The sequence below is a fragment of the Macaca nemestrina genome, chromosome 4 (genome assembly GCF_043159975.1).
Source record: "Macaca nemestrina isolate mMacNem1 chromosome 4, mMacNem.hap1, whole genome shotgun sequence".
Taxonomy (NCBI): domain Eukaryota; kingdom Metazoa; phylum Chordata; class Mammalia; order Primates; family Cercopithecidae; genus Macaca; species Macaca nemestrina.
The window spans coordinates 109,481,941-109,508,043 of NC_092128.1; the positions used below are offsets into that span (position 1 = coordinate 109,481,941).

General features: G+C 35.2%; 1 protein-coding gene across 9 annotated transcripts in view; it reads left to right on the plus strand.

The window, feature by feature from the left end:
- Positions 1–26,103, plus strand: part of LOC105497760 (POU class 6 homeobox 2) — a 498,182-nt gene that overhangs the window by 28,949 nt on the left and 443,130 nt on the right. For 3 of the 9 annotated variants that reach the window (XM_011769091.2, XM_071095065.1, XM_011769092.2), the window contains exon 2: positions 151–261. The exons of 4 other annotated variants lie outside the window; for them this stretch is intronic. In XM_011769091.2, the coding sequence (XP_011767393.2) occupies positions 244–261 (18 nt within the window). In that variant the 5' untranslated portion in view covers positions 151–243. 2 more of the 9 variants (XM_011769093.3, XM_011769090.3) reach the window with 2 other exon arrangements.

The window sequence follows — 26,103 nt, forward strand, 5'->3', positions numbered from 1 at the left end:
GCTCCATGGGAGATCTATGGCTAAGTCAAAGTCAGAGCCTAGGTGTTCAGTGTTCTATCTGCCAAGTCTTGTAAAAAGTATGTGTGTCATTTCAGCTGAGTTTTCTTTGCAATGTCATCATTTAAATAAAATGTTGGGGTTTTCTTCTAGGCATGAACTCTCTTGGGTTGTGTTACCCTGTTTGCTGTTTACTGTCAAGATGCTGAAAGAATGTTCTTATAATGATCCAAGAGGAAGTGGCAAATGAGTGCTCTTCTTCAGGTATTTTGTTGATTTTTCAGAATGCCTACCAATAGGAAATTTCCGCAAAACTACAATCTGTGAGTTCATTGTATAAAATTGGAGGGAAATCATTGTCATGTTTCCTTTTGTCAAATGAGTGAGATTCCCTTTTGTTCTGATATGCTGCTTCTCCAAAAGGTTAGATTTATTTTATGCTAGAAGTATTCCTTAATTCATAAGCTGTATCCATGGGTGGTATTACGGTTTGTTTTACTGAACACCTACATTGAATATATCTCTCTCTCCTTACTGTTTACATACTTGACCATTAGAGTTTATATTCTAAATACAAGCTGCACGTAAATAATCTTTTATGGAATTTTATTTGCTATTTTTTATATTCCATTTAAAAAAATAAGACAGATGTGGCTTTTATGGGAAAAGATACGCTAGATTTTTGAGTATTACTTTACACTTCTATTTCGAGATGTCTGTAATTAGGAGGCTTAAAGTATTTTGGGGGAATGTTGGGTCAGTAACACTCACAGTTTCCTTATGAAGAAAGTGGGAAGAAAATTTCAATGGAATGTATTCTGTCTTACAGGCACAGAAAACTTGAAAGGAGACCTAGGTCATTGCTGATGGGTCTAGGAACAGAATTTATCTCCAGTTTTCTAATTGCTTCTTTTAAAATTAGATACGTACTTTTAAAAAATGGGGCAACCATTCAGAATGTCTTGGTGTGTAGAGTTTTAGACTTTTAGAATGCTGGGGATAATAGAATCAATTGATTCTGCCATGATAATGATACTTTGCAGTGTTCCATAGCATAAAGAAGGCAACATTTATATTAAACATGATCCCTTCCTTTCTATTAGTAGCATTTGTCTATAAACACCAAGGGAGTGGAGCTGCTGTAAGTCGAGTGGAGGAAATAGTTGTAATATGTCATCTTTCCAATGTCATTTCATTCATTTAAAAAATGAACTCCTTGGGTGTGCTGTAGAAACACTATTTGTACTTTAAATGTACTATCGAGAGCCCTATTTGTAAAGAATTTATGCACTTAATGTATGTACTCAGCTTGTCAGGTTACTTTGTTTCCAGATTTTTTCCCCTCAGAGCAATGAGAGAGTCCTCATGAGTTGCAAAAAGAAAAACCATAGGCTTATAATAAGCTTATACTGGCTCATGTGTGAAGCTTAGCCTACTATAGATTTTCCAGAAAATCAAATATGGATGTGGCGGAAATATCTTTTCTGGCTAGGAGAAGCGACTCATTATGAGACAGTTAACTGTACATCTCTTGGGAGTGTCTTTAAGTAGTTGCTTAAAAGCCAATGTTTAGCAGTAGAACCTTCAGAGAGGCATAACCCAATGCTGGCAGTGCACGAAAGCGGCTTTACATGAACATTTCCCACAGGAGATTGTTTCAGACAGGGTGTGGAAATGGCAGGTGAATGAAGATCTCTTCCAGCTAACTGGAAAAGCACGTTTTCAGGAGAGTGGAAGCTATAAGTATAAAAATGAAGGTGAACATACTGAAAAAGAAGTGGATAAAATTAATTTTACAGAAACGATAACATGTTAGATGTTGTTTAGCAACTTTTAATGTTAAATCTTTCTCCAATGCCTTGGGTAATACAAAGACAAGTTTTATGAACATCTATGTGCAAGGCAAGTCTTAATTCACCTGATAAATCCTTGTGAAATATGTGTGGAATCTTATGGATTCAGAAAAAACTGAATTTTTTTTCATTCTTTGTCAATTTATCTTTTTTCTTTTGTCACCTCCACATGTTGCTATTGCTTAGACCCGGGAAGAAAACTGCAAGATTTTTTTTTCTCTCTTTTCTCCCTGCAAGATTTCCTCCTAACTTCAAAGGTCCTGTGGATCATTCTCTCACAAATGTTGGAGAGCTCTTTTTCACAGTTGGCTATACAAATACATCCTGGTTTAATAAATGATGGAGCCTCCTACTGCTTAGTTTCCTTTTGTCAAAAGTGGAACTGTTTCTGCGAAGCTGTGGCTTCCTTCTTGCTATTGCTATTGACTCTTCTTTTCAATTAGTTGGAGTCAAGAGCCTTTGGGCAGAAGGATGGTACACCATAGATGATCGTCTTCCTCCTTGTGGTCTCCATTCAGATGACCACTGAGAATATTTAGCATCTTGCTTATGAATTTAAAAAAAATATGTCAGTAACTCTGTCAGAATATTCTGTTTTGTTCAGGAGCAGAATTTTTAAAATATATCAATGCCTAATAATTTGTTATTCTTAGAATTGATTTCCTTTTTTTTAAAATATGATGACTATTAATGGTACCTGTAGGTTTGATTTTATGAACATTTCCCACAGGAGATTGTTTCAGATAGGGTGTGGAAATGGCAGGTGAATGAAGGTATATATTACATATAGATATATAATATCTATATTCTATATAGATGTGTAATCTATATTATACACTGATATCTATATACTATATCTATATTATATATAGATAAATAATACATCTATATTATATATAGGTATATATGATTACCTATATATAATGCAGTATATACTGATTACCTATATACAATACAATGTATACTATATAATAAATATTTATTGAATCTCCACTGTGAGCCAAGCAGGATTCTAGTAATGTGGGATATGATATAGTAATTCCAATTCATTGGTTTAATATGATTTATTAAGTGCAGGATCTATGTGTTTGATCACTAAGCTAGGACATGGGACAGAAAGGAAGACACAGTTTCTGCTCCAAAAAGCTCATAGTCCCATGACAGAGAAAAAACAAGATGGTAAACTAAAAGTTGTAAAATCATGTAAGCACTGGAGCATAATTTTAAAAAGGTTAAAAACAATATAGTCCCCCCCATCTTACAGTTCAGTAGAAAAGACTTTAGCTAACCAAAGTCAAATATTTATATTTACATAAATGTAAAACAGTGGTAAGTGTTACCATGGGGAGGTGAATGGTATGAAAGCTCATCACAGGAGACTTTGACCTAATCAGGGAAATCATCAGTGAGTATATCAGGGAGGTAAGATTGAAGGAGGAGCTGGAGTTGTGTAGGTCAAGACAGCGCTAAGCATGCTTTCTGCAGATGGAACAGTGCATGCATAGTCCCTGCAGCTGAAATGAATGTGGCATGTCCAGTTTAAGGGACTTGAAGAAGGCCGACAGCCACTGTGGCAGAGCACAGAGAGCAAGAAGAGTGTAAAGGTAAGCCAGACTGTGGAGAACTTACTAAAAATTTGGTTTGATCAAGGGAGCTCTAGGGAACCAGTGAATGTCATAATGCCTTTGGATGGGGAAGGCTGGAGATGTTGCCCTGAGATGATTCTGTGTGTATAAGGTTTTACAACTTTTATTTTACCATGTTGTTTTTTCTCCCTTATGTAACCACGAGTTCCTTTGGGCAAGAACTGTGTCCTCTTCCCTATCCCATGGCCTCGCTTAGTGCCTAACACATGGATGCTGTACCCAATAAATACATATTAAATCAATGATTTGATATCATTTACTTATTCTTCTTGACTTTTCTTTAGCTATTAGTAGATACAGTTTTACATAACAATGAGCAAAATGTGCACACTGGGCTGCGTGTGAACATGTTATGGAGATTTGTTAGTGATTTCTGTAATCTGGGATCTGTTTACTTTGTACTGCTAAATCTAATTCTACTGCTAAATTACCATCTTTAGTTGCTGTTATTGTTATGTGTATTATCACAATATTCTTTTAACTGTTCTCCTTTGTTTGCCCATTACCTATTGTCAGCCCAGCAACCATCTTATGATAACGTAAAGCAGATTACTGTAGCCCTGGCTGGAAGGCATCAGGAGGTCCCCACATCACCCAGAGTAGGAGTCACTGTCCTTAGAGCTGCTTCTAAGACCCTCCATGATCTTCCCCACCTCCCTGCCTCTCCTACCTCATCTACTACACGCCCCCTTATCCACCCTGGGGTAGCCATACCGGGCATTCCTGCAGTTCCTCAAACATTCCAAGCATGCTCTCATCTCAGAGGCTTTGAATTTTGTTTTCTAACCCAAATATTTGCATGACTCCTTTATATAAAACATTCCAAAATTTTTATTAAGCTCATTCCTAGATCGTGCGTGCGTGTGTGTGTGTGTGTGTGTGTAATTTGAGTGGATTTTTTTCAGAATTATCCTATTCGTTTTATTAATGTATTGATTCTTCTGCATTTTCATCATATTATCTGCAAATAATGTTAATTTGTATTATTTTCCTAGTAGTTATACCTCATTTCTTTTTCTGGCCTTGCTGTATTGGCTAACATTCTCAAGTCAAATATAGCACACTTACGGTGATAGTAGGCATCTTTGTTGTCTTTCTAGCCTATTGAAAAGTCCTTGGGATTTGTGTTCAATACAGAATTTGCCTGAACTCTTTTAGTTGCAAATGACAGAAAGCCAGATCAATCAATGGTAATGGCTCACAGAAGTCTAGGGATAGAACTGTCTGCAGGTAGAAGTGATTTTTGATGTTCAAAACTTCTATCAGGGCCATATCTCTATGTCTCCATCTCTCACCATTATTTTCCTTTGTATCCAAACATTCTCAGAAATGCTCTGTCCATGAAGTAGGAAGTAGAGAATGATTCTGATTGGTTTGCAGAGTGTACAAGCCCACCCTTTAGTTTCTGTGTCAGGTGTGAGGATTGGTTGTGCCGGAAGCAGTGACCTGAACTTATTTGGTGACAAAACCTCACCAGAACTGACATGAAGTAAACCATTTACATTTTTTTTTTTTTTTTTGGTGCAGAGATATTAATCAGCTTAATAGTCCAGAATGTGCTGGGAGTATTAGTTAATATGTAATCTAAGTACTTCATTACCATTATAAAATTTATAAAATTCTGAGTTCTCATTTATGTCTTGCTCCAGTGGAATCACATAGGGGATTGTGAGCCAGTATAATTAAATTTTCCTTATGTATCTATAAATTAAATCTAAAAATTTTAAAAATCCAATATTTGAAATAATCACTATAAAACAAAATAGAGTAATTCATAGGTTAAGACGTATAGCCTTGTATCATGAAAGCAGTGCCACTAAAAGTGGAAATACAATGAGTAAAAGTTGGAAGTGGGAGAGAATGGAGCAGAGCATTTTTCCCTTTACATATTTTAATATAGTTTCCCCTTTTCATGAAGAAGATTCATTTCTTTTACCTAGAAACTTACTACCTAGAATTCATTTGCTTCTTGGAAACACTCCTGATTTCCCTGCCTCCTTCTTGTATTGCAGCCCTGGTTTTCCAGGACGATTGCATGGCCATCTTCTTGGAATTTCCTTTCATTTTGCAGCCTTATTTGGTCCATGGTTTCTTAAACCTCATATTTTCCTCATTCCTACATCCCATTTTTGTTTGGGGGCATCCTCAATTAATTCTTTAGAACAAATCTGTAGATGGTAAATTTTATAAGTCCCCACATGCCTGCAAATGACTTTATTTTGTCTTTACTCTTCATTGATAGCTAGAATTTTAGATTCACAATAATTCTCTCAGAACTTTTAAAGGCTCTGATGTTTTCTGGCATCCAACATTGCTTATGAAATGTCTGAAACCAATTTGGTCTTTCTTCCTTTGAAGATAAACATTGTAATCTCTTTGGAAGTTTTCAGGATCTTCTTTAGAATCCTTGTGTTCTGAAATTTTATAAGAATGTTCTTAGATGTTTTTTCCTCCATTTTTTTCTGCTCAATACCATATGGAATCCTTCAAAATGAAGACTTACAGTATTCTATTTGTAGGTTTGTTTAAGCTTTGGGTAATTTCATTCATTATTCCTTTGATAAATTGCTCACATTCCTTTTCTTAGCTACCTCTTTCTAGAACTACTAGGAGACAGATGTTGGCCTTCCTGCATTGATTATGCTGAAATCTTTCACATTTTCTTTCTTTCTTTTTTTTTTTATGATTCTGGAAAGTTTCCTTGACTTTTCCATGTAGTGTTTTATCAATCTTTCAAATGTCAATAATTACATTTTGAATTTTCAAAAATCTTTGTTCCTTTTATCACTGCAACCCGTTCTTGTTTTGTGGATAAAGTATTTTGTCAAATGTTCTTCACAACACCAATTAAAGTTATTTTATGATTCCCTTCTCTTCCCTGAATTATTCCTGTTTTCTCCAGCATCAGGGAATCAATGTGTTCCTTTTGATTCTTTTGGGGTTTTTTTAACATTTGCCTCAGAATCTGGTAACTGTTGGTTGTCCATTTATATGCATGAATGAATAAGTAAGATAATGCAGCCATCATGGATTTCCTTCGCAGCTTGAGTATATCAGGCTTCATTCTAGGAAGTGTGGAACCAGGAGCAAGTGAGCAGGTTGGGTGCATCCTCCTAGACCCCCCAAAAAAGGTAGCTCCCAATCTGGGGTCTTATCTTTCATTCTAGAAGCCAGTGCCTTGGGCAGGCCCTGATAAAATAATGTCTTCTCTTTATAATGTTGCATGATGAGATATTTAGGATGGTCCAGGAAGGGATAAGTCATTTTCATCTATTCAAGATACATATCTACTTCAAGATATTGTTACCCAATAGTTGTATCACTCATATTGCTTTCTCAGTCCACCACTGATGTGATTTCTTTCCTTTCCAAGGTTCATGCAGAAGTATTTATTTCCAGAATTACAGCATTGAGGACAGAGTGTGGGCTAACTGGTATTTCTTTTTGGTGGATGTTTTGAGATGGTCATTGCAGTCTCATCCATGAGTCCTTTTCATTACTTTACATGGAAATTTGAAAAGAATATGTATTTTACATCTGTAAGTTACAATGTTTCCTCTTTTACTCTTTCTCCTCAATAAATCAAACTCCTTAATTGTGTTATTCAGCTACTCTCTATTTTTTATCTACTCGATCTGTCACACTCTGAAAGAGGTGTTATTGCTCTTAAGATTGCAGTCTCTGCCAATTTCTCATCGTATTTCTAAAAGTTCTTTGCCTAATGTATTTCTAGGTTAGAATTTTTTTTTTAATGTACAAAGTTTTTGACATATCTGTTTGGCAGAATGTACCTTTTATAAAAATGAAATATCCCATTTAATGCATTTTGCTTGAGCTATACTTTGATAGTAATATTGCCACCTGCTTTCCTTCTGTTTCCATTTGCCTATCATATCTTCAAGTATTTTCAATTTTTCCTTATCATTTTATTTAAAATGTTCTTTTAAACAGTCTCTGGCTGGGTTTTGTTTTGCTTCTCTTAACTCAATTTTGGATCCATTGTCTTTTAATGGAGAAATGTAATTCCTTCTTTTTATTATGTTAATTGATTTGCTTGCTCTTGGTCTTATTTTTACCATTAAAACATATTTTAATTGATGAATAAATATTATATATTTATGGGGTACAATGTAATGTTTGGTATATGATTACATTGTGGAATGATTAAAATCTTATCTATTTCAATTTATGTTATGTGTTTACTTTCTTTTCTATCTTCTTTGGAATGATCAGTTTTTATTCTTACTGCTTTGAAAATTTTACATGTTATTTCTTTCCTACTAGCAGATAATATTAATTTTTGTAGCAAACATACTTGACCAATATTTTTTTCTGACGGCAAGATCTAAACTCTATTTATAGCCTTTCTCCATAACCCCATACTAAGATAAGCATTTAGTATTTATTTGCTTCACCCCATTTGCCGTATTTTATTGAAAGTATGTGAAATGTTAGTTCCATATGTATTAAAAAATAAAATTATTTACTTTTTCTTTCAAGAATTCTTTCTTTGTAATTGATCTAAGTTTTACAACCATATTGTTAACAATTTCTTGGGCTTAATATTCATTTTACTATTTTTCTCCAAAAATGTTTCATGTATATTACAAATTCCCTCTATTCTATTATAGTTATGTTGATTTACATCTTTTTAAAATAATTTTACAAAAGGCACATAGATATCATATTAATTCAATCCTTGCATTTTAAAACCTATAAAAAATGATGATTTACATGGGAATAAAATTCCAGGGAATTAGTTCATCTTGCTTAAGATTTCTAGAAATTGTACTTCATTCCTTAATGTTTGTTTAGAAACTCTTGTCTTTTGTATTGGTTCCTAAAATCTGATTCTGCTAGCCCACAGTTTTAGCATTTTTCTTTGAGGATAATATTTTTCTCCTTTTTTACTACACATATTTAGAATTTTATCTTTATTCTTGGAATCCAGAAATTTGTCAGGATATGTCAAGGGATAGGCCTTAAGAAATAATCTTATCTGGCTCTTAGGGAGACTTTAGGATATGGAGACTTGTGACTTTCTTCAGCTCAGGGAAGATATCTTTTATTATATCTCTGATGAATGCTTTCCTTCCTTCTTCTCTTTTCTTTTATGATATTCACTATTTGTTATTTTCTGCATTCTTCTATCTGGCCTAGTTCACTAGTTTGTCTTATTTCTCATTTGTCAGTTGCTCATTTTTCATACCTGGCTGCTCTTTTTTTGGATAAAATGCCTTCTCAAAATTCACTAAAATGAAACATATATATATATATGCTTATTTAATTTTCTTCAGTTTCCTATATTTACTTTTTTCTGTAGGTGTTATTAATTCTGATTGCTCGACCTGATTATCCCCCACCCATCATTTTTTGCATTAAAACACACAGATGTGCACTTCAATCAGTTTTGACACATGTGTGCACCTGTGTAACAGCTACTCTAGCCAAAACATGGGACACTCTCAAGGACACAGAAAGCTCCCTAGTGCCTCGGAAGCAACCACTTTTTAAATTTTGTCATCATAATTTCTATTTACCTGTTCTAAAGCTTCATATAAGTAGAATCATACAATATATATTCTTTTATGCCTTCATTCTTCACTCAGTGTAACATCTATGAAATTCATTATGTTTTCACATGTATTGGGACCTTTTCCCCCTTTTTCCATCTTTTTTCTCTTTTGCTGGAGAGATAAGCCACCATGTACATCCATTCATCTCTTGGACATTTGAGTTATTTCCAGTTCTGAGCTATTATGAATAAGCTGCTATGAACATTCTTTTGCATGGACATATGGTTTCATTTCTTTGGAGTAAATATCAAGAGTAGAGTTGCTAAGTGGCAGAGTAGGTATACGTCTGACATTATAAGAAACTATCAGTTTTCTAAGCAGTTGTACATTTTACACACTCAACAGCAGTGTGTGAGAGTCTGCCTGCTCCATATCTTCACCAACACTTAGTATGGTCAGTGTTTTTTATCTTTAATCATTCTCATAGGTGGGTAGTGGTATTTCATTGTGGCTTTATGTTGCATTTCCTTGATGACTAATGATGTTGAGCACTTTTTCATATATTCATTGATCCTTTGTATATCTGTGTTTTAAAAGTATTATTCAAATCTTTTGCCTAGTTTTAAGATTAGTTTTTAAAAAATAATTGTTTTTCAGGAGTTTACAAATACTTATACTAGCCTTTATTGGTTGTATGTATTGTGGATATTTTTTTTACCAGTCTTTAGCTTGCCTTTCCAGTTTCTAAACAAAGGCTTTTAAAAGAAGAAATTTTAATTTTGATAACATTCATATGCTGTATTTTTCTTTTGTTGTTTGTGCTTTCAGTATCTTGGCTAAGATGCTTCCCCACTCCCTCAGTGAACATGTGGCAATGTCTGCAATGTCTGGAGACATTTTTGTTTGCCACAACTTGGAGAGAGAAGACTAGGACCTAGTGGGTAGAGGCCAAGAATACTTCTAAGCATCCTGTAATGTACAGGGCACTCTCCCTACAATGTAGAATTATCCAGCCCCAAATGTCAACAGAGTCGTGGTTGAGAAATCCTGATTTAGAGTGATACACAAATGTCCAAATACATTTTCCATTTTTCTCGTTGAAGTGTTCTTATTAGAAAAGCATTTCCATCTAATTTATACATTTATAAAATCTTATGTCCTCTTATGTCACATTATGGCTACTGCTTATTGAACACTTAACTATGATACAGGCTGCATTTTATATATTTTCTGTATTATTCCACTTAAGTCTGAGAAGTAGGTATTCTTTGCACTTTACAAATGGAAAAACTGAAGCCAGAAAGGAAAAAGGCCCAATGGTTGGTAAAAGAGCCAAGATTTCTGTTTAGGTCAGTGTGATAGTTTACTAAGACTAAAATTTCTTTTGAGTTTATTTTAATATAAAACTTTTGCATTATCGCTTAAATTACTTAATTTTACTTTTAATATAAAAATATTGATAGTTCCAGAGAAGATGGGCTCCATTTGTACTATGATGATGGAGTAACCTAGGTTAGAATGCAGGGCAGTAAGAAGATGGATATTTTCATCTCCTCTTGAGAAATTGCCAAACTACATAACAGAAATCAAGTGTCTCCTCTGATACTCAGGGATGAATTTAGGCAGTTGACTGCTTTTCCCTCTATTTTTATTTTTGTTTTCTATTTTACTGTCCAACTTTCTGATGATTGAAAGTGGTATCAAGTAGGTTTTGCTTAGGATTAATAAAAGACATAAGCAATTTTTTCCTGACAGCACAGAAAACAACATAAGTAAACTACTGATGAAGATTATAGTGTACTCCCAGGGTGTTTTGAGCAATCTGAATGAGTAATAGGAAATATATTTGTATGCTTGAGACCTTTGAAGCTTCTTTCAAATACATTGGGTACCTTTGATATTGCAACTGGATATCCTTCCAGAAACCCTCCCCATTGCTGTACATCAAGCAGGTGTTCTTTAAAAACACTCACTAGGCTTCTGCCATCATCCAATCACACTGATGTTATGGAATGCTTCTGTAATGCAAATTAGGTTGTGGCACTGCAGTGCCCAAAACCCTACTGCTCACAAGGGCTTTTAAAAATCTGTGTCCAAGCATTAGGAGCACTGTGGTATGTCCTCAGGGATCTCCATGGAAAGGGAGGAAGGGCTGTTCCCTTTTGGTCCAAGGTCCTCCAATTCCAATCAGAGCAGCTCTGCTTTTCTGTCTTTTTACATTTTTGACTTTCAGTTTGAAGGAGTTCTGTGACTAAGAATTCTTGAAATATTTTGGGATGTGGGGCAACGTACAAACTTCTTAACATTGCAAAAACAACCCACTGTGAGTTGGCATTTTGCCAATGTTGCTAATCAAATCTCCTTCTCTTCCCCCATAAACATACACCTTGCGCTCCATCTATGAAAATGTACAGTTCACTGAAATATTCTGCAGGTGCCTTATTATATTATACCTCCATTGCTTTGTACATTCTGGACTTTTTAAAATTTGTTTTTGCAATCCATGATATTCTTTTCTACCTGGGGTACAAGTATGCTCACATTTAAAAGAAAATGCCAATTTGTATTTCAGATGCATATACCAATTTATATTCCTACAAAGCAATATTTAGAAATCTCCATTGATCCACATACTCTCCAAGACTTGGTATAATCCAATTATTAATTTTTCCAAAACCAAGCTATGTAAAATTGTATCTCATTGTTCTCTAATGGGATTTCTGTGATTATTGAGGTTAATCATTTTTTTCATATATTTATTTGAAATGCCCATTTTATCTCTGTGAAAAGCCTGTTCATGTCACATTTTCTATTTTTTTGCATATTACATATTCATTCTATATTCTGAATACCAGTCTTTTGTCAGTTACCTTCATTCTAAAAATATTCTCCCTACTCATGTATTATGTTTTTACTTTCTTTATGGTGTCTTTTGATGGGCGGACATTTTTAAATTTTGATGCAGTTGAAGTTAATTTTAAAACTATTTCATGTTTGTTTCTCTTAGTATCTTGCTTATGAAATCTTAACCCATTTCAGCATTTTAAAAACATACTCTTTTGTATTTTTAAAACATTTAAAAATATTGCTTTGCTCTCTTCATCACTACTGCTTCATAAAGGTCCTGATATCTGGTAGGACAAGTAACCTAAAAATCTAGTTGAAATTTTGTTTTGAATGTCCTTATAACTTTTTAAAGTTATTTATTTATTTTTGTTGATATATATTAGATATACCTTTATATCTTTTTAATAAATTTGGGAAGAATTAACATCTGTATGCTATTAAGCGTTCTAATCCATAATCATGATATATCTTCTCATTTTTATAGGTTTTCTTTAATATCTTTCTAAAATAGTTTATACCTATACATAGAAAATTTGTATGGTTCTCTTTGTACAGATATTTTTCAGACTTATTCCTATGTAACTTGGAATATTGTAAAATTTCTTCCTTGTTTTGAAAAGAGAGTCTTATTCTGCCACACAGGCTATAGTGTACTAGTACAATCACAATTCATTGCCGCCTCAACTCCCAGGCTCAAGCAATCCTCCCACCTCAGCCTCCTGAGTAGCTGGAACTACAGGCACAAGCCACCAGGCCTGGCTATTAAAAAAAAAAAAAAATTTGTAGAGTCTCACTATATTGCCCAGACTGGTCTAGAACTCCTGAGCTCAAAGGGTCTGCCTGCCTCTGCTTCCAAAAGTGCTGGGATTATAGGTACGAGCCACTGCAACTGGCTAGATTTTCTTTTTAACACAAATTTTTCCACTTTTCGTATTATTATTATTAAAATAGTTTTTAAAATTATCATCGCTAGTACATAAAATTGATTTTTTATATATTGATCATATACCAGCCATCTTGCCAAATTTTCTAACATTTTGTTTTATATTCTTTTGGTTTTTCTATGGAGATAATTACGTGATCTGAAAAATAACATTTTTTATTTTTCTTTCCTATCGTTGGTACTTTTACTTTTGTTTCCTATTACAGTGGCTCAGATATTGAATCCAATATTTAATAAAAGTAGTGATAGTGAGGTTAAGCATATTTGACTTGCCCCTCATTTTAAAGGTACTTGTCATTTTTCATTATCAAAAATAACATTTCTGGGAGGAGGCGGTGGATGATGAGAAATTATGTAATGGATCCAATATATGTTATTTGGGTGATGGATACCCTAAAAGCCCTGACTTCACAACACTATGCAATCTACCCATGTAACAAAATTATGCTTGTGTCCCATAAAATGTATACAAATAAAATAAAAAGAAAGAACAATTATGTTTTATATAAGTTTGTTATAGAATTCCTTTAAAATGGTAAGGATATTCTATTCCTAGTTTGTTGAAAATTTTATCTTATGTTTTATAATTGTCATGAAATTTTTATCAGTAAAATGCTTTTACTGTATACATTAAAATGATCACATAATTGTTCATCTTTACATTTAATATATTAAATGGCATTTATAGATTTGAAAATATTAAGCCACTCTTACATTTTCGGGGTAAAAGTGACTTGGTCATGATGTATTATCATTTTTATATACACTACTAGATTCTGCTTGCTAATAGGACCTTTTGCATCTTTGCTCATGAATGACATTAGCCTAGAAGTGTCTTTTTTTCTGTTTCCTTGTCTGGTTTGGCATGAAGGTTTTATTGACTTCATAGCTTAGGGGAAGTATTTCTTCTTTATTCTTTAAAAGACTTTTTAAAAATTAAAATTTCTTTTTGAAAGTTTCACTTGTAGAATCATCTGAGTCAATGTGTGGTGTGTGTGTTTGTATGTGAAGTCCTAAAATCATGAATTAAATGTATATAATAATGAAGAGAGATGTTCATGTATTCTATCCCTTTCTGCGTTTTTTGGAAAAGTTTGATTTTCTAGGAAATTGCCCATTTTGATCAATATTTTGCATTCAGTGGCATATATTTTTCAGTGAATTCTTTTATCTTTTCAGTATCTGTTTTATTTGCAGTTATATTTCCATTTCAGTTTTTCATATAGTTCACTTGGGCATCCTGTCTTTTTGTCTAGATCAATCTTGCCTGAGATCTGATTATTTATTAGCTTTTTCAAAGGAGCAATTTTTGCTCATCTTCTGTATTGAACTTTCAAAAAATACAAAAAATATATATATATATTCCATTGTCTGGATGTGCCACAGTTTAGCCATTCACCTACTGAAGGACAATCTGATGCTTCCAAGTTCTGGCAATTATGAATAAAGCTGCAATAAACATTAGTTTGTGTGCTGGTTGTGTGTACATACATTTTCAGCTCTTTGGGGGAAATGCCAAGGAGTGTGACTGCTGGATCATATGAGAAGATTATACTTAGTTTTTAAAGAAATGTCAGACTGTCTTCCAAAGGGACTGTACCATGTTGCTTTCCCACCAATACATGAGAGCACTGTTGCTTCATATCCTCCTGCTCTCCTCCAAAAAAAAAAAAAAAAAAAAAAAAAAATTGAACTAAACTTTATTTTTTTAAAAAACATTTATTTATTTATTTATTTAGTTAGTTTTTGAGACAGAGTCTCGCTCTGTCACCAGGCTGGAGTGCAGTGGCGTGATCTTGGCTCACTGCAACCTCTGCCTCCCGGTTTCAAGGGATTCTCCTTCCTCAGCCTCATGAGTAGCTGGGATTACAGGTGCCCGCCACCACGTCTGGCTAATTTTTGTATTTTTAGTAGAAACGTGGTTTCACCATCTTGGCCAGGCTGGTCTTGAACTCCTAACCTCGTGATCCGCCCTCCTTGGCTTCCCAAAGTGCTGGGATTACAGGCGTGAGCCACCGCGCCTGGCCAACTTTATTTTTATTAGCTCTTTCCTACTATATTTTAGTTCATTCTGTTGTTTTTATACTAACTGTTAAGATGGATGTTTAGCTCATTAATATACTGTTATATTGATTTTAGGAAAATTATCTGTAAGCCATTTTGTTGGAAGTTTAGGACAATTATTAGGATCAGAAAAAAAATTTTGATACTAATAATGCTTTTCAAATTTGGAATCCAAATTAAAACAATATCAGTGAAGACATTTCATTGTAAGGTTCCATGTGAATATGAATATGTAACAAAACACCTACTCTATACTTCTATCCATCAGTATTTTATTTATCCACCACCCTTCATTTCTCTTTCAAACCGTGGCTGACTTAATTCCCTCCTATCATTTAGGTTTCTTAGCATTGCACTTGCCAGCCAGGCACAGTGGCTCACACTTGTAATCCCAGCACTTTGGGAGGCCAAGGTGGGCATATTATTTGACAAGGAGTTTGAGAGCAACCTGGTCAACATGGCAAAACCCCGTCTCTAATAAAAATTTAAAAAAAATTGCCAGGCGTGGTGGTGCATATCTATAGTCCCAGCTACTCAGGAGGCTGAGTTGGGAGGATCTCATGAACTCGGGAGGTGGAGGCTGCAGTAAGCTGAGGTCATGCTACTGTACTCCAGCCAGGGCAACAGAGGGAGACTGCCTAAAAAATAAAAATAAAAAATAAAAAAATAAAGAATTGCACTTGCCTTATAATGGGTAAGACTCAGAACTCCATGTGATTTACAAGCTCTGACTTGGAGAAATTTGAATTTTTATATGTCAGTAGTTGTGTCCCATGAATCTGACTTGTGAATCAGGAAGGATGCTACTCATTATTTCTAGATCAATGGTCTCCTTTGGATGCTTAAAAGATGGCACCTTTCTCCAAAATGTTTACAGATACCCAGAGGTCTTGTTTCATTTGATACCACGTAGACTTTCCTGTTGTATTCTGTTTACCAGTGGGCATTGGATGTTGGACTTTTTAGAAATTTGACCTTATTTCTTAGGACTCTTAACATTCTCTGGTCAGAAAACATCACAAAAACCAAATGGTGGGAGGGTCTATAATCATAGTGAGTCCTTCTTCATGCCAAAAGAAATTATAGCCACTCTCTTTTGTACCTCAAAAGAGAGCATTATTAGCATTATTCAATTAAAAAGAGGGAAAGGAGGTGTTTAATAAAAATGTTTGCTTGCAGCCCCCATCCCTAATAAGATACTAGTGGATATAATTCCTATAATATATGTAGACATTCAGTTGAATGAGGTTTACACACATTAATCACACCTGTTTGCTACAATTTGCCATGCCAATTATCTTGTTCCCCTTCTTTGTCCAAGGATGTTGTACATGAAAATAGTGCATCCTGTGGAAGAGCTTTTTCTTCCCAAAGGAGCTATCCTATTGTGAATTCTGACATAAATGTGCATAAGTAGAGAGAAATGCAGATTTCAGCCTGCCATGCTGAGAATTTGCTTTGTTTGATCTGGGTATCGCAGGACACATGATGTTCAGCATGCTCTGAGGCCCCTGAAATACCTCGCTACCACACAGGCCATATTTTTTAATAACCACTTTAACACAGAGCAGGGGAAATCTCAGCCACACACAGCTCAGGATGCTATAACCAGAGAGCCTCCTGGGAGCAGTCGGTCCACTCCTAGGCTTGTTTTCTCGTGACACACATCTTCTGTCTAAATTCTTTAGTGAGGATTTTCAGGCCTCAGCGTGATGAGGAGCATGGACTCCGAAGCTTTGAAACAAATGGCGAATGTGTTAGTGGCCAGGGCTGGTAGTTACTCCCGTTCAGTGTCATCGAGTGTATGTGATAAAACCAGTGTCTAAAGATTTCCTTGGTCTCTGCCCAGGGCCCGAAAGAAATATTCCTTCAAGGACTATTAACATCACATGATTCTAAGCATATCACACCCCAGTGTTTTTAGGCATAAAGAGAATATACACTATATGCCAATGATCAGTTACCTAAAAACAACACATATATATTTGGCTGAGGAATACCAACAACACATCTTGTGGCTACCCGGCGAACTGATATAGTTAGGAACATATATGTGCGTTGGGTTATAATGACATTTTCTCGTATCACATCTATCAGGTTACAAGCAGCTAATAATTTTCTTTTGCTAGTCACAGCCAAACATTATAATGGCACATACCATAAATCAACATCAACATGGAACATTGCTTAGCAAATATAAATGTATGTGCATTGCAGAATGATCTGAGATTACAAAAATACATCAGAAGTCAAAAGTAGCTGGTGGAGAAACGCTATGTCTTTAGTTTATTGAGATTGTTTGGAGGATCCTAATGTACTGTCACTGAAAGAATAATTTTTCCTTTACAATCTACTTAGCAAAGATTTATCGATCCTTTCCCCCTTCATAGAGAATTACTGATCCATTTTAGAAAATCAGATTTTCACACCTTTCATGAGAATGTGCCCAGCGCAGTTCTCAGGGGACTGCCCGGGAAGTTGACTTTGACACACAGTCCCTTGAAACTTACACACCACAGCCTAGCGTCTCATCGCTGATTTGTTGCACCAGGCAGTAAAATACTTTCATACATTTATAGAGAAATGATTGTACTGCAAGGACTTATTTTTCCACGCTAGTGGATGTATTCAGGGTACCGTTATTTGTGTAAACAGCATTTTTCAGATGTGGTGCTTTTTCTTATTCTTTTCTTCCCTGTCTTCTCAGCTGTAATGTTATGAACAGTAAGGTAAGATAAAAGTTGCTGAAAATCGTGCTGCAAAGCCATGGGATGCCGTAGAATTTTTCAGTGTGCGTAAATAACTTTCTTCAAGACGTACACGTCTGCTCTCCTCTCATTATGGGAGTAACCTAGGTAGCTAAGCAGCCGACATATTATATTGAAGTATGCATCGTAATGAAGGTAATTTATTATAATTAAAACAGTGTGGAGAGGAGCTTTGTATTGGACCTATTGTTTCACAGAAGAGCTTCATAAAGAGCATTATGATTAGTTATGTATTTGGGTGAGGGATGTTGTTTACTGGGAGTTACGTGAGGATTAGTCAAAGTCTGAAGTTGTTTTTTGAGTTCTGCTGAACTGGGAGGAAAGAAACATTCAGTAAACGAAGAATTTTTATACTGGTAGGAGGAGAGTGTATATGTGTTTGCATGCAAGAGTAGGAGAGAGAGCGGGGAGGAAGATACAGAAGAAAATGACGTGCACCTGAAGTGTTCTCGGCAGGAGCAGTTCTAGAATACTTTATTACATATCTATGGAGACAATGGCATGGACTGTAAGTAGCTCCTGTCTCTTGATATAATAATGCACATAAAGTCGGGGTCAGATTGGGTTCGCTGTGGGCTTTGATGCTGCAGAAGGTCACTAGGGGAATCGATGGACCAAAATGAGTCCTGAGTTTCATGCAATCAATGCGATTTTTCTATTTAAAGTGGACACTGCTGGGTGTGAATCTTGAGCTTCAAATGTGAGTTGGATCAGCTTTTCAGGTCAAGAGTAGACTGCATTGCAAATAGGTTGTTTATGATCATAATTGAGGTGATGTGTGAATGCACAATAGGAGAGGCAGTTTGCAAATGCTGCTTTTAAGTTTGGCGCCCTGTTATTTTGGCAGCCGCATTCACAGCCATTTGGTTGTGAGGGGATACCTGGTTCTCTGTTTATTCTGATATTTTTAATGAATCAAAAGTAAGGAAACTCTTTAAAAAATAGTTATTAAAAATAGAATATTTTAAAATCTTTTCTATATTCTGTCTATTCATCCATCTATCCATCTTCAGGTCTCTCTGATTGGAAGGTAGACAGAAGGGTTCTCTAATATGTGTATATATGCACAGACACACACATATGTATTATATATGTGTGTATATATATTTTAAATAATTACATTTTTAAAAGTTTTTTTTAAAGTTTGCTCTAGTTGGAAAGTGAATGGATGAGATTTTTGATTATCTGCAAAGCTAGAAGAGTTCAGATTTTGTGTCGATGCTTCAAGCTCTTACTCTGCAGGAGCAAGAAGATCCCTGTTTAAAAGGACAAATTATAAATGCAGTTTCCCCTCCAGAATAAAAGTTCTGGAGCTGCTGAAGGATCTTTTATGGGTTTCTCTTCATCATGTCACATTGCCACTGAGATATGCTGTATGTCATTTAGGGAAACATTACAGAGGGAAGGCACTGGCGTTTTCTGTTTGGAGGGGAAGGCGAGTAAAAAAAATGGGATTTATAAAAATATTCTAAGGAAGTCTATGAAGGACTCTTCTTTTGCTGTATGCCACAGGGGAACTGGCAGCCACAAAGACAAAAGTAACTGGCAGATTCTTTATTTCACTTCGGGTAAAACTTCACTTCTTCCTGCGAATCAGGTTTCTAACCTACAGGGGAAAATAGCTGGATGAGATTCCCAGTTATTAAAGGGCCAGGAAGCTGGAGAAATTAAGGAATATTAACTTTCCACTAAGTTGAAACACATTTGCCACTGAATTGCTACTTGGTGCTTTTTTTTTTTTTTCTCCACTCTAAAAGATAACATTGCTTCCTAGCTTTTAATTTAAACTTAATTTAATTTGAACTTTAAGGGTTTTAATTTAGTAAAAGAAGATGAGAGGAAATAAGTTGAAATCACCAGTGACCTGTGGCAGAAGGCCAAGTTCACACTCTCCGCCACAGGTCCTGGCAGCCTTTTGCATTCAAATAAACATTAAAAAAAAAAAAAAGAACTAATTGAGTATATTTGTAATAACATAAGTCGCAAGTACAGCTGTACAGAGATCTAAATTTATTTGCCCAAACTGGAAAAATGCCCCCCAAAGAATAAGAGGCGTGTGAGAGAGGAGAGGCGTGCTGAGAACAGGTGGAGCCTTTGCCTACAGGATACAGCTCATTCACAAGGAGTACAGGCTGTTTCTCTGTCTGTGATGTGGGTCTTTGTATGTAGAGCCCAGATGTAGTATTTTGGTTCACGTTATCATCCTTATCCCTGAGTCTTCATTTAATCATCTCTAGACTTTTGTGCAGCAGGAATGATTAGAGTTCTTAGCCAAACCATTTTGTGTTTATTTTATTGTAACAGTCCCCAAACAACTCAGAAATAAGCTACTGAAAATAACATTTCAGAATATGTTTCCATTGGGTAGAAGCTTTAATCTCAGGAATCAGAAACACTATGTAAACACCTGCAAAGTATGGAGAGAATGATTTAATTATAATTAATTATCAGGAATGATGCCATTTACATTTACTCTACATAATACTAAATAGAAAATTTAACTTTTAAGGCAGGATGTTTTTTTCTTTGCTTTACCAATGACTCTATAAGACACATGCCATTTAAAAATGAGAGGAAGGGGAAGTTTCAAGTTTTCAGTTATGATTCTTAGTTTTCAGGGTAAGTCTGTGAAAGGAACAGAATGCTTAAGTTTTATCTGACATCGATTTTTTAAAAATCTTATGTCTTGTATTCCAAGAAGGAATACGTAGTAAATGGAAAAATACATTTTATGCATATGAATTTATATGTCATTTTATATTTGACAATATTTTATATGAAATTTGAGCCTCTTATATTTATTATTCTATTTAATTCATAGTGTCCTAGTATGTTAACTTGTAGGCCTATGGTGACATGAAAGAGTACCTCTTATTATTATGATGATTTTAAACCTTTATTTTAGGTTCAGGGGTACATGTGCGGGTTTGTTTTATAGGCAAATTGCGTGTCATGGGGGCTTTGTATACAGACTATTTCATCGCCCTGATATGAAGCATACTCTTATTGATTACGATTTTGAAATCTTTCTTACATAACCCTCATTTGAAAAATGAATTTGAGAGACTCAGTTGCTGTTTAAAGACCCTGGGGCCTTTAGGGGAGGGTGAATTAAGACTTCCAGTGAGATTCTTCTTCCTACAAAATCACTTTTCCCTCAGATGAGGATACTGAGGTAATGGAAAAACCCTTAATCTCCAAAGCATCCCTGAATGTGCCACCCTGAAAATTAACCTCATTCATCCCTTTCCCCCACCTTCATTTTTTTTTCTTTTTTGAGACCTCAGAAAAATTGAGCACATAAATTAAAGTGTCCCCTTAGCTGCTCTAACTTATGCAACCAGCATTTACTCAGCAGCACCCTGGGTCTCAGAGACCTTGGCAACATCACAGGGGTCATATTTTTACCTAGACAAACTGCTCATGAGCCATGTTTTCAACATCTTAGACCAAAACTGGCTTTTCTTTGATTTCAGACCTGAAGGTTGTCTTCTATTTTGTCTTAATTTTTTTTTTTGAAAAGGCATTTATTGTAGCTATTCTGAGAAAAATCTCACTTTCTAGTAACGTTTGCTTTCTCCTTTGTGCCTCCAGCAGCATATTAGGCAAATAAAGAGATACAGGGTATTACTCTGTATTTACATGTTTTCATTTTTTTATTTGGAGGCACCCTGCCCACACTTCCAGTACCACAGACCAAATCATGTTTGTTGATCTTTTTCAAAAACAGATCTAGTTCTGAGAAGAGGTGTTGGTTGATTTGCTCTTGGGAGAGGTCTTTGCGCCATCACCCTGATTGTTTAGCAGTACCATCAGTGGAGGTTAGGATACCTTTCTAGTTTTCTGAAGGCCAAGGGTCAATAAAATATCCCCCCACCATTTACCACCCCATATTAGTTTAAGCAAACAAGAAATATGCAATAAGCTGTTTTCCAAAAATCTCTCCAAATTCAAATATGTAGTAGGTTTATTTTGATGGTCTTAAAGAAAGGAGTCCTCATTGGAAACAGGTAATCTACTCAAGGGACCAGTTGAATGAATGTGTGTCAGTCACAGACCTGTTGAAGCTGTATTTTAACTGAGCATTCAAAAATTAAGGAATAAAATGGTTTTCCAACTCTGGAGTTTCTCTCTTTTGTCATAGGATTGTTTCTTGCACTTGTAAGAACTGTCTGGAGGACTGACTCTGTCCCACCAAGATGAAGATACAAGATCACATTTTTTTGACATACCCTTTTCTTTGGTATACTATACTTTTTCATTGTTTATATCACCTAGTTTTCATTATATATTAAAATTTGCATTTGTTTCAGGGGAAAATTAAGCTATTTCTACAGAATGTAAACACTCCTTTGAACATTTAAAGTCTCTATTTTTAATAGAAAATAGTAACTTTATTTTGCCTAGAATAAATGTATTTGAATCCCAAAATGTGTAAGTTAGTTTTAAGAAGATAACTGATAGCAAAGACCATTTCCCAAGCACCTGCCACAACACACACACACACCGCACTCAGATCTCTAAAAATTTAGCCTTAAGGCAATTTGAATCTTGGGGAAATATCTTCTCATTTTTCAATCTGGCTTGACTTTATTATAACCTTGGAATTAAGTGCAGTGTTTATTCTTTCTTGTGTATCCCTTTAAAAACCTCCTTAGTAATGATGTTAAACTGCTGAAACCCTTGCCCTATCATCCATACCCACTATAGTTCTTGCTGATATCTTAATTAACTCCTACATTCCTCTATTTAAATCTTGGCTAGTGTAGAATACGTCCCATTGGAAGTAACAGTACCTGGGCTGACTTTAGTTGTTTCTTTGTGATTTGTCTCAGGCATATGAGAGAGCTTCTTCTTATCCGGTCTCTCCTTCTGTCGACAGGGAATATTAGGTCACCACAGAGACAAAAGAAGGGAAAACTGTAGGTGTTTAATAATGAGGGAAGACAAAACTGCTTATGAAGTGCTCTTAGTTCCCAGGGAAGAGGTGATGTATAAATACATGGATTTAGGGCATGGATTCAAGCCAGTTTGAATTCACATAAGTTTTGTTGGACAATTGTATCACAATATTGACTCAAGTCCAGATTAGGGCCTCTAGGGTGTCCCTTTCTCTACTAATTTGTAGTTTATTGGTTCCAAGATTCCATTACTCTCTATCTGATTTTCTCAACATTTCTCTTGCTATTTTACCATGGTCAAAAGTTCTGTTTGGGAATGGCAGATACAAGAGGTTAGAGAGTGCTGGCATCACATTTAATTTCCTTCATTCTTGGAGACTCACTGTGTTCTCCATAATTTATTAAAAGAAAACGAATCAATAGTAAAAAAGGCTTATTAGTCAATTTCCACTGAAATCTGACTTTTTTTTTGTCATCTATACCCACTCAGATGTCTACATCTTTAATTTTATGAAGTACAGATGAGCTCCTTTATGGATGCATCAACTAATTGCATTCACTTAAAGAAAAAAAAGAGGCTATATTTTTTCTTTACTCCCTCACTATAGACACTCTCCATAATTGCAAAAAGAAAAGAAACATACAATAATGATCCCAAGTAATCCTAATTATTTCAATGGATATTGGAACTCTATCAACTACTTAAATAACTTAGGAATGGAGGTAATGTTGGATTAAGAACCATCAGCATGTGAGTTGATAGTCCCAAATAAAACAAATGGTTTGAGACACACATAATATCCTGGACTCTGGTCCTGAGATACTTCTGAATATAGTACCCGATGAAAGGTATGTCTACAAATTTGGATTTTCAGTTTTTGAGTAATGGGCAAGGGTTAGGTGGAGAGTGCATTTGGAAATCATACTGTGAAACCAGAAGTTTGATTGGGGATCAACTTGGTGCGATATCGGATTAGGTATAGAGCTCGATGCAATGACTTCAAATCTCTGGTGAATGCAGGTGTCTGGAATCCTGGGCTTAAGTGAGTTGTACTGAATTCCCTCACCTGCTTTTTATCAGCAGCTGTATTGACAAGATTTTCATTACTTCCTAAATGTCTGCACTGGCTTGCTGTATTTTTCCTGTTAAAATTTATATATATATATATGTGTATATAATATATATGTGGAATATATATATAATATACATATATGTGTATAATCCCAGATTGAGTTAATCTGGATAACTACACTTTATTTCTATTGCAAGCTTTACAGGGCCAATAATTTTCTTGCATGTAAAATAATGCATAGATAGTAAAATGTGCAAAAAATACATTAATACTGCCATAAAAATCTACCTATATATTTTTAGAAAATCGGAGACATACAATTTCATTACGTAGAATTAACCAGAATTACATTTAATATAATGTAGTTATCCTCTCTTTAAGACATATTTTGTGATCTTACTTTTAACCAGTAATTAATGCCACTTCTAAGATAATAAACAACATTTTTTCCTAAGGAAATAGTTAGAAATGGAATGAAAATTTTCTGTACAGTTAGCAAATTACCCATAAAATGTAAACTTGGCTTTAAGAAAACCCAAAGCTATGTTTTCCAGAAAAAAACAACTGGAAAAAAATGCAGAAAGTAGTAACAGTGGTTATCCTGAAATAGAATTCTGGGTAATTTTAATTTTCTCCCTTGTTCTTTTTTATGTTTTGTATTTTTCCTATAGTAATCATGTATTACTTTTGTAATGATAAAATATTTAAATCATAATTTAAGAAAACTATTCAAGCAAGAATCTTCAATGAAACAAATTCAAATATCCAAGTATGTAAATTATAACATGGTACTGTGCCTTTTGTCCCACTATGATTCTGTTCTAGTTTGTGTTTACCCTTCCTGACATCTTTTCTGTGCCTCTAAACTCACGCACAAACACATACACATTCGCATACTTACATACTCAAACACACATTCAGACTTTCTAAAAAATGAAAATAGACTCATACAGTGGTCTGCAGAATTTCTCAAGCTGATTATTAAAAGGTTGGTAGTGCCGGGCGCGGTGGCTCACTCCTGTAATCCCAGCACTTTGGGAGGCCGAGGCGGGCGGATCACAAGGTCAGGAGATCGAGACCACGGTGAAACCCCGTCTCTACTAAAAATACAAAAAAATTAGCCGGGCGCGGTTGTGGGCGCCTGTAGTCCCAGCTACTCGGGAGGCTGAGGCAGGAGAATGGCGTGAACCCGGGAGGCGGAGCTTGCAGTGAGCCGAGATCGCGCCACTGCACTCCAGCCTGGGCGACAGAGCGAGACTCCGTCTCAAAAAAAAAAAAAAAAAAAAAAAAAAGGTTGGTAGCTTGAATTGAGCAATGGTTAGTGTTCATCTCATAGACATCAGCAAACACTACTCAAGGCTTCCGCCTTCAATGGGAGCTGGATCCCAACACACCAGTGGTGTGTACTATATGTTTTATTCAGCAGCTTGCTTTTCACTTGGTAATGTACCACAGGCCTTGTTCCAAGTCAGTACATATAGCTTTATCTGATTTTTTTAATAGTTGCATGATCTTCTGTTGCATGGATGGAACCATCTCTCTATGGATAAACTTTTGTTCATTTTCCAATTTTTCACATCGCAAGTGATCCTGTAAAGAATTATGATGCTTATGTATTTGAGGTATTTGTGCAAGTCTTTCTGAAGTTCAGATTCTTAGAAGTGGAGGTTCCTTGGTCAAAAGACATGCAAATTTAAAGTTTGACTACTATTAGTAGATTGCTCTCTGAAATAATTGTTCCAGTTTATACATCAACCAATTCTCCATCTTCTGGTGATCTTTTGATTGGAATCAATCTTTCACATTTTCTAATTTTATGGGCAAAATGATCAGTATGCTTTGATTATCTGTAAGGTTAACCACATTTTTATGTTTATTGGTCATTTGAATGTCTTTTTGATTTATTTATAGGAACTCTTTATACTATGGATACTACATTTTTGTTATATGTGTTGTAAATATTTTCTTCCAATATATTATTTTTTATTTCCATCTTATTGAAGGTTTCTTTTGTCTTATGAGAGATAAAATTTTGCCTTATGATATCTAGTTTTCATGCCAGACTTATAAAGTCTTCTCTAATCTAAGACTATGACATTATTAGATGGTATCTTTTCTTCCACATGTTTTCATGGAAAAGGCTTCCATTCCTACCCAAAGACCCAAGGAGTATTGAAATGATCTCCTCTGCTTCTTTACTTTTCCCCATGCAAGGAGGGTTGGCTAATTTGACCGGCAAGAATCACAAGCATTTATCGGGCTGGATTTACAAATGTATGGTCAGAGTGTTGAAACTGATAGTTTCCTATGACACGGCCTCTTGGCTTCTTGGATACATACTCCGAAGTATGGGCAGGAGAGAGTGTGGGAGGAACAGACAGAAAGTTGTTTTCCATGCCTATATTTTTATAGAGGTTCCATTCAATGCCCACTAAGACTATGTAAATAAGACATCAAAGGAATCAGAGGAAAATGATCAATTAAAAATGTGGGTA